Here is a 21,422-nt window from a genome sequence, read left to right as displayed (position 1 = left end):
CATGACTTAGTAAGCCGCAATCTCGTTCCCATGCCTTACTAAGTCACGTCCACGACTTAATCATCTCATTCCCACGCCTTACTAAGTTGTGGCCACGCCTTATTAACGCGTGGGAACGAGATCCTAATGCGCATCACTTTTATTTCTACAGGATGTCACCAGCGGGGCTCCGTATTAATGTACCTGCACTGTACCTGCTCTTCTGGCAGCGTACACCTACACCAAGAGCCGTTCAGGAGCCTGTCGCGTGGAGAAAAAGCCCAAACAAACGAGTGCAGGCATGCAAACTGCGCGCGAGACGTTTGCCTGCTGAATATAGTCGTTATGCAAATCCGTCCAGTAGCCAATCTCGCTGCCTCGACAGCCATTAGGGGGCCAGCCTTCGGCGCTAGGATCCTGAGGGGTGGGCTGCGCGCGCTTCTGCTTCCCGCCCGCTCGCGCTGCTGTAAAACTAATCCCTCTGCCGGAGCCCCGCGCGCCTCTTCTCTACACAACTTCCTGCATGGAGAAGCGCGTCGCTCTTAACGGCACTGAGCTCGCGCGATCCGCGAAAGCCCTCGGATTTGCCTCTACATAGGAAAGATCAGCCGACCCGTCCTCTTTAATGCTCAGCTCGAGCCCGTCGCGCGCCCGGCGAGCTCCCCGGCCGGAATTAACTTGGAGAATGTGAGCGTGAATGCGAAGGAAGCTCGCGCTGCATGAGGAAGGCGAAGAGTGGGCTGCCCGGTATGTCCCGCGGAGCTCGAGCGGGGCTATTCGCTTCTCGTTCACAGCCCTAAACTGCTCCTGTGTTGTGAGATGAACTCAGAGGCGCGTGGCTGAAGTCAGTGTTTTGTTTTGTTTTTTATTATCACTGTCGCTTTATTGTTTCCGTCTTCACTGACGCTTCATTTCAACTCGCCCATTCGCGCTTCGCCATCAATGCGCATTAAGACATGTGGAGCCTACGGGAACCGCGCCGTCCCACGGTTTTCAGCCTGACTTTGGCAGCTCTCCTCGTCCAGTCCGTCAGCTGCCACCCCGGTAAGTGGGCCTGCAGACATCATGCTTTACGCTATGGTCAGGACTTTTCAGGAGATAGAAAAGTTCCTAAACTGGCATTGAACGGTCACCTCAACCGTCAGTGACGCACTGGTCGTTCGACCAGTGGAAAAGGACCTTGCCCGCTGATATTTCTGCTAAGGGTGGGCAGCGTTTTGTGTCCCATAGGCATATCGGAGCTGCTGGGAAGAGCCCTGAGGCTCGGATGGTCTCTCTGACCCTCAAATGACGTTAAGATTTTGGTCGCTGGCCAGAAGGTCCGTGCCCATATTGCACACAGGGCTGTATTATTTATTGATGCTCAAGACCATTTTGTCTAGAGCACTTAGTGATGGATTGGTTTACCTTGCGATATTACATCTGTTCCCATTTGGCATGCACAAGAAAACAGGCAGGTTTTCTGGACACTACACAGTTTTATAAGGGTTGCTGTGCTGTTGTGTCCTACAGGGAACCTTTCTTGCTGACCTTGAAGTATATTACTTGTTTTTTGTGGTCATTCTCTCCCTGCTCTACACACCTATATAACACTTGGCTTGGCCTTATGGCTGTAGAAGAAGGTTATATTGAAGTAGAACTCACTGGCCAGCCAATGAAAGGTTCTTTAAGGAACCAAAAGCCAAACCAAAAAGCCCCCAAGGCTGTAAGATCAGCCTATGAAAGGTCAGTGCTGGTAGAGTCCTCCCTTGTTAATGCACGCACAGGTTGTCCCGATGTGCAATTTGCTCTGCTCCGCTCACAAGTCCATTAAAGAAGCCAAGACACCTCTTCACAAACAACCTCTTAAAGTGCTGTGCATTTAGCTGTAGCCCCCGGTGCCTGGCTGCCTGCTCTCTTGCTTTATCCCACAAAGTTGCTGGAGATTGCATTCGTCTCAGATGGTTTCCAATCCGCAAGCAAAGTCTCACCTTAATGGCTGTGGATGGAGAGGTGCTGTAGAGTGATGGTGTTGTGCCCTGATGGTGGGATTAGGCCTTGATGGCTTTATTAGAGGGTTGATAAATGCTCTGGATGAAAGGCCCTGTCATATAAGGACGCACTAGGCTGCACTTGGTTTCGTCACTGATAGATGCTTTTCATTGGTTCTCCTCATTCTCTGTCCAGCACTGTATTTTAAGACCTTGTCATAAGGTGCACACTGAGCCTAATAATGGGTATTCGTTGTTACCTTTTTGTATTAAACTCACAATGACAGGTTCTGGAGCAAAACGAAATAGAGGCCTTGGGTCTGAAGGAAAAGTGGCCTGCCAAAATGCAGAGGCTTTGAATGGAGATAGATGGCTTTGAAAAGCATACACTTATTTGAAAACGGGAGACTTGATGAATCAGAACCTGGTTCGTCTTCCAATGATGGAGGAGCTTTAAAGTCAGATCGGCTGAAAAGTGAGAACACTGAGGAGAACAGAAGTTCATGCAACACTCTTTGAAATAAAGTTTCTACTTATTTATCTGTGGCTTGGAGGAAAAAAAAGTCCTACATCAATGAATTGTTTCTTTTGTTTATTTGTGTAAGCAGTGTGTATGTATACATTGTTAAAGTTTTAAAATATACCTTTCATTCCCCAGTCTATAACGTCATGACAACTTGCAAAATCCTGTTTTAAGATCATTGTTTTTGTGATGTCACAAAAACATATGCATTTACATTTATCCGCCTATTCAGCGTACAGCAATTTGGCCCTGCTCATTAACACTAATATAATAAAAAAATAATAAAAGAAAAGCTTCGGTCCTGACTGCTTTTCAAATGAGGTGCGGTGCAGGACAGCCTATAGCAACAGAGGTCTTTTACATACATTAGTCTTAAAGGCATAGTAACAGAAACAGCATGGTAAATTGGAATGGATAAATAGAGGTTGGAAAATGGTCACGTGAATATGAATTGTGGCTGCTTTGGTACATAAACCCAGATAAATGTCATTAGTTTATATCAGTGAAAAACAATAAAATACAAGTTTAAACTCATTCACAGCTCATTCTCATTCTGTAGCATCTCTCTAATGACCCCTTCCTGGCACCTTTATTTTTACAGAGTGTACACTGCAGTCATGCTTCATCCCTCACCACCTGTGGATCTGTACAGTTTGAGGCGCCCTTACATTGATATGTATACAGTGTTTGATAGATCATGAACCTTCTTACATAATTCTGCAGCCCACAGACCCGTGTGCTTGTTTTTCAAAGATAATATTATAAGTGCAAAGTTATACCAACAGTTTCTACAAGAACAGCCTTACAGAAATAGAGCATGTAATATTAAGAATGAGCTGTATCCGAGTGAGAATGTGAGCAAACGGTGGAACATTAAGGTTTATAAATGATCATTTATGAGGTGGTGCAAACTGCGTCCAGTGGATTGATCGCTGTTTATGGAATTTCTACAATGTGTTTCCTGCGCTGCTGCATTATACTTTGTTTAAACATGTCATTTATACAGTAGGGCGGCAACTAATGATTATTTTCATTGTTGATTAATCTGTTGATTATTATTTCGATTATCAATAATAAATTAGTTGTTTGTTCTATAATATGTAAAGAAATGGTGAAAAATATCGATCAGTGTTTTCCAAAGCCCAAGAAAATGGCCTCAAATGTCTTTTTTTAATTCACACCCCAAATATATTCAGGTTGATCTCACAAAGTGGTAAAGAAACCAGAAAATATTCAAATATAAGAAGCAGGAATCTGAATTTTTACTTACTTTTCTTAAAAAATTACTAAAACTGATTAATCGATTACCAAAATAGTTGCTGATTAATTTAATAGTCAACAACTCATCGATTAATCAATGAATTGTTGTGGCTCTATTATACAGCAGCTCATAGTGACACCACATTCCCTTTCCAATGACACCTCCCGCGATTCGTAAATAGTAATGTTTCTGCAGAGGATGAGTTTGGGCTGTAATAGCATCATAAGGGCAGTGGCTGAGGTGCTATTTCTGCTGGCCAACCCTGGTTATGAATTGTCTGTGCTGGAATAATGACTGGGGAGTAGAGGTTATGGGGAGGTTTAAACACATTCATGCTGCTTGGAGGAGACTGGAGACTGTTTGGCCAGAAATGGCTACTGTGCACTAAAGTACAATGGAGGACTGCGTGACCTCAGCCTTTTGCTATTGTTTCATCAAAGCAACACAAAAATGAAGGCGAGCTGAATTATTTGGCTCAGGAAGGGCTGGGATTTCCTATTATATAATTCCGTTTGTTTTGGAATTCCGTTTGTGTTATATATTGTTGCCATTGTGGGCATGTGTGCCTGTTGAGCTGTGCTTGTTTAGGTGTGGGTTTTCAGTAGGGATGCTACCTAAGAAACCACTCACGGCACTATTCGCTTTGGAGTGCTTTGTGTGTAGAATTTAATGAAAACCCTGGAGGTACGAGTCTGTGTGTATGGTGTGGAGATCATTTATACTTTAAAGGTTTATGTGTGATTCATTTGTACCATATGTGTCTGTAAGTGTGTGTGTGTGTGTGTGTGTGTGTGTGTGTATTAGGCCTGTGCCCAGTGAGGGTTAACCCAGTTACTGCGGTAACAGCCCCTCAGTGATGGAAAAACTCATTCGCTGCTACTTTGAAAAACACTGTTAACTGATTGATTTCTTTCATGCGAACCATAGCAAGACAGCAGAGTTCCTAAACATGAACATAACTGAACCTTTACACATGTTGGGTAATAATAAAAATGATACCAAACCTAGCTCAAACGGCTTTTTATAAAATGCCAAGAGGCAGGTGTGCAAAAATAAAAAGACATATCTTGATAGCAGTGATCATAAAAAGCTAAGCTTAAAGTGTACGTCTTTTCAGATCTTTCTTTAAAGTCAGTTTAGCAGGTTTATGGAATTGGTAGCCAAGTTCATATTCCATTGCTAATGTAGAAATTCAAATTCCATTGCAAGTGAAATAACCTCATTAGGCGAAGAGTAAAGTAATTTGTGATTGATAATTCAGCGAGTTATGAGTTACTTCAATGTTAAAAAATTCACATAGACTCGCAGCAGTTCCTATATTACAGCAGTCAGCTCAACCGATTAGCTCATCTTCATCCTGCTGCACTGCAAAAAATGGTATTATTGAAATTATAACAGAAATTATCTTAAATGTAGTTGATATATCTAATATTTCTTATCTTGAAATTGTTGTAAACTTATTAGAAGATAAGATAAGATAAGATAAAATAAGATAAGATAATCCTTTATTAGTCCCACAGCGGGGAAATTCACAGTATTACAGCAGCAGCAGAGTAATAGAAGTAAGGCGCTCAGTAAAAGATTGTTTCATTTATTTCTACATGTTTGTACTTGTTTAACCCCTTAAAGTCACAGGCATATTACATGCTAAGGCTAATGACTCCTTCAATGCAAACAGGTTGAGCTATTCTTAGGTTATAGGAGTCTGTAATAAAACTTGAGCCTGTCAGCAAGCCCTGGCCATATAAGAGGTCAAATGATTTTATCAAGTGAAGTTGTCCCACTATATTGACAGATAATTTTGCTTGTTTTAAGAAACATGATTGAGTATGCATGATGCTACAGAATACCAAAAAAAAAAAAAACCCAACATAATGGAACAAAATCAAAATCATGTATTTCAATAATTTGGGTCAACCTTAGTAATATTAGACATTAGTATCACATTCATTGCAAGTAGCATAGATGAAATGGTTGAGATTGTTAAAAATGCGACTGTTGAGCTGCACTAGTTGAATGTACCCAGTACCGCAGGAAGCCACCTCTATGGTATGTTTTAGGAGGTCCTCACGCCACAGTGTTGTGGATATTCTGCTAATAAAGAATGTCCACAAATGATCCATATTGTCCTTTGCCCAGATGAGGTTTATTGAAGCCTTTTAATCACATGTCCATGATTTTGGCTTCTGCCTCATGCCTATGCTGGCAAGAGTTGATACTTGATTGGACAACAGCATTCAAACAGAAAAACATGTTTTGACATTTAGGACTGTTTATACAAGTAAGAACTTTCACTTAAACGTTGAGGCCTTTCCTGTTATCTTCAAAAAGCAGAAGTGATAAAACCAGTGAGCCTAATTGCAAACTGAAAACGCCCACTGGAGTCAAGCCACGTCCCTGTGGCAGAGTCCCATAAACGATGTGTACGCCAGAGTTTCACTTCTGTTTTTGGTGGTGGACTGCTGTAGAAGACGAAGCCAGAGTGTCAGTGAGGGTTACCAGCATTGGTGAGATGAGGTCCAGGTTTATCGAAAAGAGTGAGAGAGTCCTTGCGAGTGCCCTCCTCCTCACTCTGCAGCAATAGCTGGATTAGGTGTGTTGCATCTATGTATTGTCACATTCTGGAGTGAGAGTAAAATATTCTGCATGTGAGCAGATGAGCATTAGACAAATGCATCACACAAGCAGATGTGATCATTTTATTACAATAAGAAACATGGACTAGAAACTCGTGCATAGCAAGATCTGAGATCTGAAGGCCAAATCATATAGTGGTTGTGAGATCTCAACAAAAATAAGGAGCCAACATTGAATATATCACAGGAAATATAACATGACCTATTTTTTGGGTATAAACAGAATAGATTTAATCCTTTTCCACAGCCCGGACAGGAAATTAAATGACCTAAGTATTTGACAGATTGTTGGACAAGCTGCAGTTTGTGTTTAGAACACTTACATCAGCAAGAAACTGTAACAATGCAATTGTTTCTTTTACATGAAGCTTTATCTTTGCTAGCTAGCATGATGACATAGATGTATTGAATCAAAGAGCTGCCCACTCAGAACTTGAATAACTCCAAATTGTGATGAAGCTGTGATGGAAAAAAATATTAGGATATTCAGGATAGCCTTGAAGCCTTGGGGAAGTGCTTTCCAAGTGTAATGCTTTCCTGAAATTAAAAAAGTAAACTACAATTGACTTTCTGAAGCTACCGGAATGCCAAAAAAATACTGGCCAAATCGATTACAGTGAACCATGATGCATCGGGAGAAATTTCTATCAAAATAGTAGAAGGATTTGGGACTATTGGTGCTGCTGGGAGGACTGTATCATTTACCAGTGGCAAGTCCTACCCCAAAGCAGTACATACCATTGTTTTTGCAAAATGTACAGAATTGGTGAATTTAGTGGTTAATACGAATAGGGACGGACCACCCCTCTATCCACTAGAGAAAAATTGATTTCCTTCAAGTTGTTTTTGGCATCACGAGGACATATTGTGATTTTAAAGGCCTGTAAGTTAACTTTAGTACCACTTTGGCTGGGAGCAATCCAATTCATACATCTCATATCAAGTTCATCCTTGGCTCATGGGGTTTCGGGTATTTGGTCTAGGGACTCTAGAGAGTCAGACTGTGTTTTACAATTTTCTCTCAAAATGAAGTTGAGAACTGAGGGAGGAGAACACACTTATGCAATGCAAAAACTCATGCACTTCCCATTGTTCTATATCTGGATTATAGTGCCCAGAAAGTTTGACTTCTAGTTAGTTCCATGGATAATAGACAGGACAATCAGTTGCTTGTTTCCTTGTTTAGGTTTAGTATAGGTTTTGGTAAGGAGACATCCGGAGGCACCTGAGGGTATAAAACACTAATCACCACATCAACATCAGTTTTCAGACATCAGAGAAAACAACTAAAGTTATCAGGAAAGCATGAGTAAAATCATGTCTCAGCTCTCGTTCATCAGGCAAAACAAGACATTTCAAATGGCCACAGGTGAAATGGCTCTAGATAAGAAGGTGTCAGACTAAGCTACAACCCCATTCCAAAAAAGTTGGGACACTGTGCAAAATGTAAATAAAAAGAGAATGCAGTGATGTCAAATCATGTAAACGTTACATAATTTTAGCCTGGAGTATGTAGTGTCCATGATTTCAATGATTCATGATTGTTTAAATGAAATCAAAATAGAATTTCTCAGTTTTTACATTTAATATGTTGTCTTTATACTACTCTATACTACTTTCAATTAAAAATAGTATTTAAATGATTTCCCCATCATCGCATTCTGTTTTTATTTACATTTTGCACAGCGTCCCAACTTTTTTATGGAAACAGTGCTGTTAAAATGTTGTAATGGGTTGTAAAAAAGCCATTCAAAAAGATTTGTGTGATATTCGCTATTCTGTTCTTTCTTACTACATTAATTGCAGTGACCATAAACTACAAGCGCAAATTTTACTGGAATAAAAAGTGTTGGTATTATTTTTATTTTGTCTATAATCTGTTACCAACACAGGCCTAGTTTGTATTTGTTGTTAGTTGTCTGTTTGTTAGTAAACAGTGTGCCAGTAACATTGCCTGGGCTGCTCTTGTTCTCATGAGTGTGTCCCAGTGCCCTGTACAGCTCCACTCTCTACCCCTCTGTCAAACAGGCCTAGTGCTCTGCAGGAAGCTTCAGCTTGACACCAGAATCCATCAAGGGCCTCTTGTCAAAAAACGTGAGGTTTTTAATGCTTTACCTTGCCCTTCACTCTCCCAGCAGCACTCTCACTTGGCCCTAATGAGGACTCCTCTGCTGTGTGATTGAATGGTCGTCTATGTAATGAAATCAGAAAGGAATCCTTTCTGCCTCTCTCCTTTTCTAATCTGTCTGTCTTCCATACCCTGACCCGCATACAAAGAGCCTGTAAATCGTTTAATTGAAAGCAGAGAGTGAAAAATCAATAGGAAGGAAGCATTAAAAGTAATGGAATGCAGTGATCCAGATCCATATTTCATATCCTCAAGACGGGTGTGACTTTTACACATGTCACTGGCTCACTTTAGCCTGGCTTTTTGCAGGGTTTTTTTTTTTTTTTTTTTTTTTTTTTTTTTTTAAAGGGTTAGAATTTATAGAGGGGTGATGTGTTTTGGCTGCCTGCAGTGGAGTCTGCTTAACAGATTAATGCCTTACTCAGCTAATTTAACTAATTTGAGTCTTAAATGACTCAAGTCTTTCATCTCACTTACAAATTACAGTTTGATTACAGTTTGTCTGAATAATCAATAAGTCAGAGATGAACAAAATTAACCCCTCAAGTGCATCCACTCTGGCTTCTCAGTGTGCTAAATACATAATATGCACTGTTGTGATTATAACACAAAAGTTAGACATCCTTCATTTCTGACATCCAGTCTGCCATTAAGTACAAGATATTCATTTTCTAGGAGATATTTCTGAGGGGATCCAACATTAGATAATCCTCTAGCTTGAAGAAGGGGAAGGTCAAAGAAAAATAAATGAAATCCTAAATTGAAATGAAAAATTATTAAAAGATTCAATGACCATGGAAGATTCCTAACGACCATGGAAGACCTATTAGACCACCAAAACTGATCAGATAAACAGTACTTAAAGCGTCCATCTTTGAGAGAGAGGAGAAAATCAAGCTCCACTCTCGCTTCAGATCTGAAAAAATCCAAAAGTGTTTTGGTCCATCCTTCCAACTGACAACTGAACACTGCAAGTCTGGAAGGATATGTGGCTGTGAAGCCAATACTTAAAAATTAAATAAAAAACTAACAAAAAATCTGACAATTTGCAAAATTTGGAAATTTGCAAATCAAACAAAGCTGCTGGTGTTTTCAGAACAATGGACTGGTCTGCAAAGAGCCCACACCTCACCATCACTGAATGTGTTTGGGATTACTTGGATTGTGAAGCAAAAAATGCAACCAACTTCTAAAACTAAACTTTGGCGGTATGGAAAAATATCCCTGAAAGCATGTCTCTTGAAGAGAATGAAAACTGTAATGAAGGCAAAGGTGATAAAGACATTTATTCGCACAAATGAAAAGCAACTCTGAATCATAACCTTTTAAAATATTTTAGGGAATGAACTGCTACTACATTGTACCTGATATTAGAGAGATTGTAATTCATTAAATAAATTTTAATGAGTTTGTCATTAAATAAATCAGGATATTAAATTGAACATTCACCTGAGGACAGTCACCAAAAAAAGAGTCTGAGACTGGGCTAGGTCCCAAGGTGTCAGATCATAAAAATGGGTTTGGAACATAATTACTAATTTCAAAAGACAGATTTTAATGGGTAATAATAATGGGTGCACCTTCGCCTGCTGTGGTGCTTTACAAGGATTACTAGGACAGTCATTACTTGGGTGTGAAAAAGTAAGGAGACCTGCTTACTGAAAGTGAACCATTAGAAAAGCTGAAGCGTCAGAGGTGCAGCACTTCTGACGGTGCTGTGCAGTAGCACTGCTCATTAGGGCTGTCTGTGCAGGTGAGTCCACCAGTCAATGTTTGTGAACATTTGAGAGTTGATCACTTTATCAGTTACAGACTTTACACTAAGCTACCACTCTGAAGTGAATTTTAATATTGCTGTAATTTATAGATATGTTTGACTTTGTTAAATCACTGTAAAAATGCTCCATCAGTTCATGGAGTAACAAGAATTTGTAACTGATTTTATTCAACTGAAATATATGCTTCAGTTGAAATGATGCACACAAAGATTTTTATTTAGAAAATAAAAATAAATATTTTACATCTGTTCAGTCCTAAAAAAACACTTCTGCCTTTTTCCACGTTTTACTGTGATCTGTTTGTCTGTCTGTCTGTATGTCCATCCATACATCTATCTATCTATGAGGTTTTCCTAGGACTATACAGTGTATAATTATTTAATAAATTGCTTGTTGGCCTTTGTAATACTGATATCACAGGAGGCTGCACAGTGTATTTTACTGTGTCCTGTCTAAGCATTCCGGAAAATTATAGTTCCAAATGTGTGTTTGTTGATGTTTTGATGAATCACGGTATTTATTAAATCCAGCAAGAGTGTACTTTGAAAACTGGCTTACCAGCTCAACCTAAAAAACAGCCATTTACCTGTTTTCATTTTGGTAAAAAATATTTTGAATGAAACAATGTAAAGCAAAATTTAATGTTAGCTGAAAAAGCAATAACTTGAAACAATTCAAATCTCAAACATTTCAAACCATCTTCTGCCCTGTTCCACTTTTACAGTGTAAATTGTTTTGGTTAAAATATTTTTCTTAAAATTTCAAACATTTGCATTCCAATAATGCATAAAAGGCTTTTTTTAATGTATTGCAAGGCATACTGCTTTTGCAATGTATAGCAAAGTTTTCTCAATAATAGTATTTTGTCATATCATGTCCTAGCTATTTCTGCAATGTAATACTTGTTCAGTTTTGTTTTTCCTGTATAAAGGTACTGTAGTCTTGTGTAGTCTCAAGGTTGCCTGTTGTAGTTTGGATTTTGTTTTGCTATGTATGTATGTAATATTTGTTATGCATTTATTTATATCTATGGAGCATCGTTTAGATCATGTTGGTATAAAGTTTAGAAAAACACGTGGAAAACATTACTCATACTGGCAAATGCTCTTTTGTTTCGACCATGCACTTCAGCAAGTAGCAGGAAATGCCCCAGCTAGTGCTCCCCCAACACGAAACACATGGAAGGGGTAAAGTGGGAGGACACAACATATGAGAAGTATAGACACTACTGATGACTTGTTACATTACAAAGCCCACTCACCTCTCCAAGAGCCACGCCCCCTAAGCTCCTCACAGCCATACAGAGCCTATGGCAGACGGTACTGTGTATATATAGACACTAGTAATGCAGATCAACACACAAGAAGAGATCGTGTTAACCTAGTGCTGTTATTATCAGTTCTGTTGAGTGGTTTACTAATCTCTCTCTATCTATCTCTCTCTCTCCCTCCTTCTCTTACTCTCCCCTTCTCTCTCCTACTCACAATAGTCATTTGTTTTAAATAGGACCTCAGCTATAAAACTGTTTCATATTCATGTATTCTGCTGAAGACAGGCTTGAATATTTCAACAAGACAGATGTAAAACACTTGTTGACTGATCTGCTTATCGAATCTCGTTGTCTGCTTCTTTGAACAGGTAGAGCTGCAGGCTGTAAAGTCTTTGTTAATCATAGAAAATAACTATTTGGAGGCTGCACTTTGGCACACTATAATTAAAGCTTTCGAATAAATGTGTTATTTCATTCACTGTTGGCTAGCCTGCTGGGCACCCAATCAGTATAAAAAGAACCTGTAGAAAAATAATTCTAAGGTCTGCTTTATCTGATATAATATAAAAGCTAATGTATTGGATTGCAGCAAGAGCTTTGAATAAAGAATAATCACTTCATTGTTGCTAGTGCAGCATCATAAATACTAAATGAAGAATTATATGACCATTTCTCTTATTACAGTTATTTATATTATGGAGCAGTGAATGATGCTCAGCCAGTCCCAGTAATGGGCAAGCACTGTGCTTGAACACACCCAGTATACACTGCCGCATGATAGAGCGTGTTATGTATTGTTTCCCTGGAAACCACAAGGTCAAATCTTAAAACTATTTCATTTTGGAAATAGCTATAACAAGAAAAATTGCTCAGAGGTCGGGAATTGATAGTGTTAATGCTAATCCCGTCTATCCTCAAAAACGATTGTACACACACTTTTTCAGATTAGAATTTTCGTTGGAAGTCGTTCAATAGAACACTTTGTGCTTCAGTGATTATATTTGCTCTTTCAAAGGCTGTTATGCACTTGCTCAATTGCTTGGTAATTAAAGGGGAAAATGTGTTTGCCCTTTCCTCAAACCTATAATATATGATTAATCTTGCTAATGGATTTACCTAAGCCCTTGATAGACTCAGGCAGTGGACCATTTAGCCATTTAATGTTTAGAACTATAGCCTTGGCGGCTTTAGATACAAGAGCCTCCCATAGGGACCTTAATTGCCAGGTTATCATTTCACACACCGGCCAGATGTTACTCTCAATAGCTGTGCTGGTATTTCTTCTTGTGTGATTTACTTCACTGTAACAATTCCACCCATAACTGATCACATGAAAAACCAGCCAAGCCATATAAAGCAGGAAGAGTTTGAATGGTGGCTTATGTGGTGCCTCATTCGCTAATGACTTTCTCTCGCAGGAAGTCCTACTGTATTGTCGTTTAAAATAGGCCAGACTCCTTACCAAACAATGAGACAATAGGCCATCACTAGTTCCATAAATACAGGATAAAGCCAGGATGTTGGTGGTTTATGCACACAATGTGGGCCTCCTTGCTTTGACTCCATTCTGCTGGCTTATAATGAGAGGGATACACCTTGTTCTTTGCCTTTGGCTTTAATACTATTGATAAGATCTTTCTACAGTGCACTTCATAAGAAGGTGCCTTACAGACACGTACTATTGCTATCGTAAGACACCCTTAAAACTTTTTTTAGACTACTTGAAAATGGCAGCTGCTCTTTACATTGTGAGAACATTTTATGAAGAATGGATCAATAGAAAAAATTAATTAAACTAATTAAAATAGTTCATTTAAATGTTCTCATTGGGTTCAGATATGTCATCTCATATTGTGATTAGCCTGCTATATGTTGTTTCTTTCTTTAAGATTTAGTTTTTTTCACAGTAACTGGTATGTACAGGAGAGTAGCATATTCCATCTCAGCAAACAAACAGGCACATTTATGATGGCACATCTAGGAGAATAAGCATAAACTGCTTCCAGAATTATTTAAAAAGTAATAATAATTATAACAATAAGAAATAAACCAATCAATACAGAAGTATTAGAAAGTGTTACAAAGCTATGGGTCAATTGAATGTAAATACTCTACAGCCTTGATCCACATTTCACAGTGTAATTTACAGTTTAAAAGAATTTACAGGGTTAAAAGAATAGGACACTCGAATCCATGCAAGTAAAGAAAGTGGTTGTGGCTCTTTCCATGGAAGTAAAGTTGTTTTCTTGGCTACAAGTGCAGAGGATAAAATCATTTTAGGTAATACTTTGCTGAGTGTACATACATAGGTGTCACCTAAAATCATTGGTCTTGAAGATGTGGTATATTAACATTAGTGATCTTAGACAGATGTTCAGTGATTCTTCTCCAGAAAAATGTTACATGGGCAGAACCATAACAAATGGATAAGTGACCCTTCTTCTTACTTACATCTCCAGCATAGATTTGAAACATCAAGTTCATATGCATTTAATTCCTGAGGAGTATAGTGTATTCTGTGTAGCATGTTCATTTGAATAGATCATAGCTTCATATTGGGAGAAGAAAATGTTATGTTATTCCAGTATTTTTCATGTAAAGATTCATTAGTTTCAGTATTCCATAGATTTCTAAGTTTCCTCTGTGATGTTTTAAAAATGACTATGACAATCTCTAATTTTCATATATAATTTGGATACATTTTTTCTATGATTTTGAAAATCATTGTTTTCATTCAATCACCAAATCATTAATAATGTCAAACAAACTTGGTAAAGACTAAACTGGTTTGCTTATTATTTGCTTATTGAATTATTGACCCATCAGCGAATGGCAAAATCTTCATGGTGTTTGTTTTTTTCTCCCAATGCCAACAATTTCAGTAGACTGTCTGATCTTGGCTGTCAGTGGTTAACTGCAGTGTTAAAAAGCATGAGAGAAAGGTTGCAGCCTTGCCTCAATCCTCGAAATATTTTTAAAAACCTGTTAGGTATTTCTTTATATCGCAAAAAATACACTATATGGCCAAAAGTATTCACTCACCCACCCAGATCATTGGGTTCAGGTGTTCCAATCACTTCCATGGTCACAGGTGTATAAAACCAAGCACCTAGGCCTGCAGACTGCTTCTACAAACATTTGTGAAAGAATGGGTCGCTCTCAGGAGCTCACTGAATTCCAGTGTGGTACTGTGATAGGATGCCTCCTACTAAATATTTCACAGTCAACCTTCAGTGGTATTATAACAAAATGGAAGCAATTGGGAACAACAGCAACTCAGTCACAAAATGGTAGGCCACATAAAATGATAGAGCGGGATCAGCAGATTCGTGGAGATTTTGGACAATTTTATGCTCCCAAATTTGTGGGAACAGTTTGTGGATGGCTCCTTCCTCTTCCAACATGACTGCGCACCAGTGCACAAGGCAAGGTCCATAAAGACATGTATCAGTGAGTTTGGTGTGGAGGAACTTTACTGGCCTCAGTAAAGGAACAGAGTCCTGACCTCAACCAGATAGAACACCTTTGGGGTGAATTAGAGCGGAGACTGTGAGCCAGACCTTCTGGTCTAACATCAGTGTCTGACCTCACAAATGTGCTTCTTCAAAGAATGGTCAAAAATTCCCATAGACACACTCCTAAACCTTGTGGAAAGCCTTCCAAGAAGAGTTGAAGCTGTTATAGCTGCAAAGGGTGGGCTGACATCATATTAAACCCTATGGATTAAGAATGGGAAGTAACTCAAGTTCATATGCATGAAAAGGCAAATGGCCGAATACTTTTGGCAGTATAGTCTATATTCTGTATTAACAAACCAGAACCTCTTTCTCTTGCAAAATGCACAGCTATCTTAAGCAGTTCCTTCCATCCTCAAGAAAAGTGTAAGACATGAGCCACTCAGTGTTGCTCACTATATGAAATGCTAGATCATTTATTCATCATTGATCATTTCCAGACATACTAGCTCTGCAATCTGCATTTAATTCTGTCTAACAATACTGTCTGCAGTAATTACCAATGACAACGTGTAAAATATCTAGGGTTAGAATCCATTATGCTAAGATATCTCTGTAGCTTTAGCAACACTGCAGTATTTTATTAAACTAAATGTTAATGACAATCCCCAAATATTATAAAGTGCGATTTTCAGTTATTATCTTAATCTCTTAATGGTTATTGCTGGGTTTCATGACTGTTTTTCTTTTTAAACAATCATCAGCTCTTGTTGTATTTTTTTGCATTCTCTACAGAGGACAGGGTTGCCAGGTCCCACAAACATCTCCTGCCCAAAGGTTTGAATAAAAGCCACCCATGCAAAGCTGAAACAGTATAATTCTCCCCCACAACAGCATTTTTCACACTGGCAAAAAACACAAACCTGGGAAACCTGATGGTAGGTGAGCGCGCACAAATACCCCACAGCATAACCAGTGAAAAGCAAAAGTGTGTAATTCTGTAAAGACCTATTTTCCTTGCTCTAACCAAATTTTTGTTTTACCTGAAGCAGTACTGTAGTTTTTAAATCTTAAATATGAATGTAAAGCAGATATTGTCAAAAGAGATCTTAAATGATATTACATTACTCCAAATGAGATTAAAAGGGGAATGGTTATTTTACAAGGACATGCTTTTTGACTTTTTTTTAACAGGGAAATGGCATTTCCTCACATACCCCCTTAAATCAAGCCCTGAATATACCGTACATTAAAGTTAATACTTCCTCAAAGTCATAGCATCTTTTCAAAATGCTACTAACACAACATCATTTGAGGAGCTTAGACTGCTGGGAAGAGAACATTAACTGCCGATTTGTCAATTTTAGTAGCTTAGATGCTCACAATGTAGCTGAGACACTCACTCAGTGGTGAGGGGAGACAGAAAACTGACCCATTCAGAGAGAGTGAAGCCAATTATGCTGTCTTGGACTCTCAGCAACGGATGGCTATGGCAGCTGGGGGATTGAACTGCTCATATCCTGACAGAAAGGCCAATGCTTAGACGGTTATGCCTCTCTGGAGTTCCCTACATTCTTCTGAGCATATCTGAACAGTCACACTACACAAATGTTGTTCATCAAATGCTAATGGGCAAAAAAGCACAAGCCTGCTACTCACAATGAGGCAATAGCTGCTATCCCTCGTTTTTCTTTTTGTTTTTTCTCATAATGTCCCTGTGCTCTGCCAGCCGGTGTTACTCTGCCTTCCCTATATTTATTGCTTCCATTTTGAGCGCCATATGCTCCTCTCCGTAGGCAGATTCTCTTATAGACTGGGTAAAAATACAAAAACAGTAAAAACAGCCGCAGCACACGCAGCACAGTCAGAGAAAATGCAGCCTCTGCTGTTTATCCACTTGGAGAAGACACTAATGGAGACGGGTCGCTTCTTAAACCGTCCTATTTTAAGCAGCTTTTTACACAAACACGACTTCATCGGTTCCTCTCTTTAACCCAGTGCTTTTGTTTGGGAAAATGTCCCTCCAGGTCATCTCACAGATGTAAACACTGACCACAAAAAGAGATTAAACAGCCAGCGAGGGGAGCAGAAGGCCAGCTAAATATAAGTGCACCGTGACACTCTCCCTTTCACTGCTGTGCAAAGCCACTGTAACTAAAGCAGATTACTCCCCCATTGTTGACACGCACAGAGAAAAGTAATTCGGATGTCAGATGGTTTGTTAAAGGATTGTCAACACCTCGCCTGAGCCACTGACCCAGTGGCTTAGTCCCAAGGTTGAAGCCTGTATGCACAGCATGGCTCCCAAATAATCCATGTTGGGTATTGATGATAGGCAGGAACAGTCTTGAATACTGTAGCCATGGTCTCTGTGACCTTTTCGGCTCGAGAGTCTGTGTGTGCTGCCCTCGGCCTTTGAGAGCTCACTCTGGAGTGCAGTGCAAATGTCTTCCATGCCATTCTCCTGCCTGTTTGTTCAGAAGATTTAGAGCTTTTGATAAACATGGAAAAAGAGAGAAAAATAGCTTTTTTTGAAAGGTGGCTTGCTCACACAAGAGAGACAGTGAGAGAGACACTTACCTGTAGCACCAACACACCCACATAAGCACATGCCCCTTTGTGCTTGTCCATGTGCATTCATGTGAATGTACATTGTAGAGGACGAGCATGACCAGAGATTATTATCATCTTTAAGCCTCTCCGTTAAGCATGTTTATTTGTCCAATGAGATCATAGTGCCTGTTCATGCATAATTAAGTCTGAGAGTTCCCGCTTTAGAGTGAAGCCTATTTTCAGACTTCCTTTAGAGACCGGAGCTTGTTTATGTGTTTGGCTGTCCAAGCCGAGCAACACTGGTCTCCTACATCCAGAGCCAGAGTGGTTTAAGACCTGTGCTGAGTGGGCTTACTCTGATGAGGGCATTGTGATTAATGGAAATATGCATGAGTTGCTAATTGCAGAAACACAAGGGGAATATGTACATCAGGTCTGTCCTCTACAGTGGGGTGGTTAATCTGGGGGTGTACAAATGCACCTGAATCTGAAGGTGATGATTCAACTGCATTGCTTTTGTAATGTTAGAATCAGTTATAAACATTTCAGCAACATTCAATAGAATATGTGCTCATTCTCACGCTGTTTTGTTTAAGTGAAATTTGGCTCCTCTTGAAAATAATTGTGTGGAGAATGTAATCCTTCCGCGACCCTAACGGAGAAGCGGCTTAGAAAATGGATGGATGTATTGGTGTAATCCGTGTCATTCAGATATTAAATGTCAATACTTCATTGCAGTGTAAGTAGTAACCCTCCAATTTCATTTGTGTATTCAGTGTATTTTGAAAAATATTTCTGAAACAAAATAATCAAATCGAATCTAATTGTGGTGGATACCTAAAATTTCATTATGTACCGAGTTGTTGCTAAAGACTCATATTCAAATTAAATCATGAAGAAATCTGAGATATCATGATGCATTGAATCATTTCCTAAAGAATCATAATCTAACTGTGTGGCTGTGAAATTTGAGATGTCACAATGCACTGAAACATTTCGTAAACAATAAATAATCTTACTGAATCACGGTGAAATCGGAGATGTCATGGTGTACTGAATCTTTTTCTAAAAATTCATTACCAGAATGAATCATGGTGAATTTTGAGATATTGTCATGTATTGAATCATTTAATTAAGAATCATAATCAAACTGAATCATGGTGTAAATTTAGATATCATTATGCATTGAATCATTTAGCCACAAATCTTAATCTAACTGAAATTTCAGATAGCATTATGCACTGAATCATTTCCCAAACAATCATGTCCTAACTGAATCACACTGATTTAGTGACTCTTTCTCTAAAACGCCATGATGAAAATTAATTATTTGAAATTTGAGATATTGTCAGTAGTACTGATCATTTCATAACAAACCATAATTGAACTGGAAAAAAAATGTGAAATTTTAGTAATCGTGATGTACTGAATCACTGAATAAAGTATCATAATCAAACTGATTCATGGTGAAAATGTTATGATGATGCACTGAATCATTTCTTGAAACATCATAATTAAAAATAATCATGGTGAAATTTGAGATATCAGTGTCCTGAATCATTTCTTAAAGAATCATAATCAAATAGAATCATTATGGGATTAAGGGAGACTTACACTTCTGGGTCAAACTAGTCTAAACTCATTGTTCTGTGAGCCTTTTGTCAGCTTAGAGTCTTACACTGTGACTAAATGGCACTTACACCCTGTGGAATTCTGTTCCATGGATTTAAGACAGCTTGTATCTGTAAGGAGTAAAGTGTCAGAGCTTTGTACAGGTGGTTTTAGACACATGGAGGTATGCTGCCTTTGTACCTGGATCGAAACCCATCATGATGGCGGCTGTGATGTCAGTGACAGCGGGGCTCCTTTAATCTTGCGTCCAGCTGGGTGAGACTGACATAGGTAAGGTTTGCACAGTATAGCAGCACCTTGCTGCTGTCAATCCAGTTTCAAAGCCCGGCATATACCATTGTGCATCTTCCTCGCTTGCCGTTGTATGCTCCCACCCCTTCTGTCACACTATAACCCACAACCCATGCACACATACACACACGCATGCTTGTAGAGTGCTGCTGATTGTAGCTGCTGCTGTAAGGCCCGGGGGATGAGGAGCACTTCAAACAGCCTCAGCACCATCAGCAGAACATTATTTAGCTTCTCTTCCATTTGAGGTCAAACCAGGCAGTTTACCCTCCATAATAAGTCACGAGGAAAACGATAAGCACACGCCTTTCAGTATGCATAGCCCTCTGAATAGTTTATGAAAGCGTTAATAGGAATAAGTAATTGTTTACCGTTCCAGTCCAGTTGCCCGTGTGATCCGCCTCGCTGTCCGTCAGGGGATTAAACAGTAGACAAAGCAGGATGGCTCGCTAGCCAATAAGAGTGTGCCTAATTGCTGGCTAACCAATAAGGGCGTTCTTAATTGCTGGGAGAGAGAGAATTGACTTAGCTCAGCTTCTAATTAATCTCCAATGTAATGATGCAAGCCGGGGTAAGAACAGAGCAGAGGGTAGCAAAATGTGTTTGTGCGAACGGAGCATCTTCCCCAGAGAATGAGTCACTGGTAAGGTGGAGGAGGGTCCTTTGAAGTGAGATATAAATACAGGAATCCCCTTCTGGCTCAGAGAAGAAGATCCAAGTTCATCTCAAGGGGAGGTAGCTGTCGCGCAGGAGCAGTGATGATATGGCCACCAACATTATGCAGTCACAAGCTCATAAATGGCTGGCTGCTTTATAGAGGTTCATTCTCATTCAGAGATCATTTGTTTGTAAGATGATTCATTTAGAAGTAGAGGTGGAGATCTCTGATCCCACAAGGATTTGATTATGATTCATCCAGAAACTGTTAAATTAATCATGAAATCTCAAATTATACCACAGTTTGATATTTTTGTTTGGTGACACTATTTTGTTGGGTGCTTTTTAAATGACGTAAACACTCAACAGACTCTGAGCAACATATCAGTGACATATTAATGATGTAGCAGAAGTGAATGCATTCAGTACATTATCTTTTAATGAATTTTTTACTTTTAATTAACTGTGTAAATAAAATTTGTTTATATTCTGCTGAATTCAGTTGTTTTTCACTTTTTTTTGGTGTCTGAGTTCATATCTGTAGATGTGAACCTGAAAGGTCACTGAACATGTAACAGGTCTAATACAGACCATCTCAACACCCTCAACAAGCTGTTATAGACATGCTGTTGACACCATTCAGTAACTGGAGTTTAACTGGATTAGGTTTTGGTTAAAGTTAGGGTTAGGATTAGGATTAGGACCAGAGTGAGGGATAGGATTAGGACCAAGATGGGGTTTAGGATTAGGTTTTGGATTGAGGTTAAGGTTATGGTTAGATTTAGAGCCTGAGTGAGGGATAGGATTAGGACCAGGATGGAGGTAAGGATTAGGTTTTGGGTTGAGATTAATGTAAGGGATAGGATTAGGAGCAGGGTTAGGGTTAGGTTTTGGGTAAGGTTGGGTAGGGTTAGGTTTTGCTTAAAGAAAGTAGTCTGCTTCATAGAACATGTCAACAATACATCTACTTAATGTAAGTAATGTATAAACAGTACACCTTCAAGATATTTACCTCAATATATTCAGATGCTGTTTTACTGCTATATATGTTACTTCACTGATGTGTTACTCTGTTAACAGTTTATTAATCAGCTACTCTCGAAATAAAGTCTTACCTTTCATTTTAACGCACTTCTGAACAGACATTCTGACTGGTTGAAAAGCGATTTACCCTTTTACATTTACACATTTGGCAGACACTCTTATCCAGAGCAACATAGGATGTTTTTCTTTAATCATGCTGGAGAATATACAGAGTAGCTCAAATACACCAAATCTGAAGTTTTTGT

General features: G+C 39.1%; 1 protein-coding gene across 2 annotated transcripts in view; it reads left to right on the top strand.

Moving 5' to 3' along the window:
• Positions 1–412: 412 nt before the first annotated feature.
• ca16b (carbonic anhydrase XVI b) overlaps positions 413–21,422 on the top strand; it is a 122,632-nt gene continuing 101,622 nt past the window's right edge. The window contains exon 1 of one of the 2 annotated variants that reach the window (XM_037534940.1): positions 413–1,023. In XM_037534940.1, coding sequence (XP_037390837.1) covers positions 936–1,023 — 88 coding nt within the window. In that variant the 5' untranslated portion in view covers positions 413–935. The remainder of the gene's footprint in view (positions 1,024–21,422) is intronic. The other variant, XM_037534939.1, reaches the window with a different exon arrangement.

The sequence above is a fragment of the Pygocentrus nattereri genome, chromosome 26, assembly GCF_015220715.1.
Source record: "Pygocentrus nattereri isolate fPygNat1 chromosome 26, fPygNat1.pri, whole genome shotgun sequence".
In the NCBI taxonomy this organism is placed as follows: domain Eukaryota; kingdom Metazoa; phylum Chordata; class Actinopteri; order Characiformes; family Serrasalmidae; genus Pygocentrus; species Pygocentrus nattereri.
The sequence above is the reverse complement of the archived record's forward strand: the minus strand, read 5'-3'. Positions and strand labels throughout refer to the sequence as shown.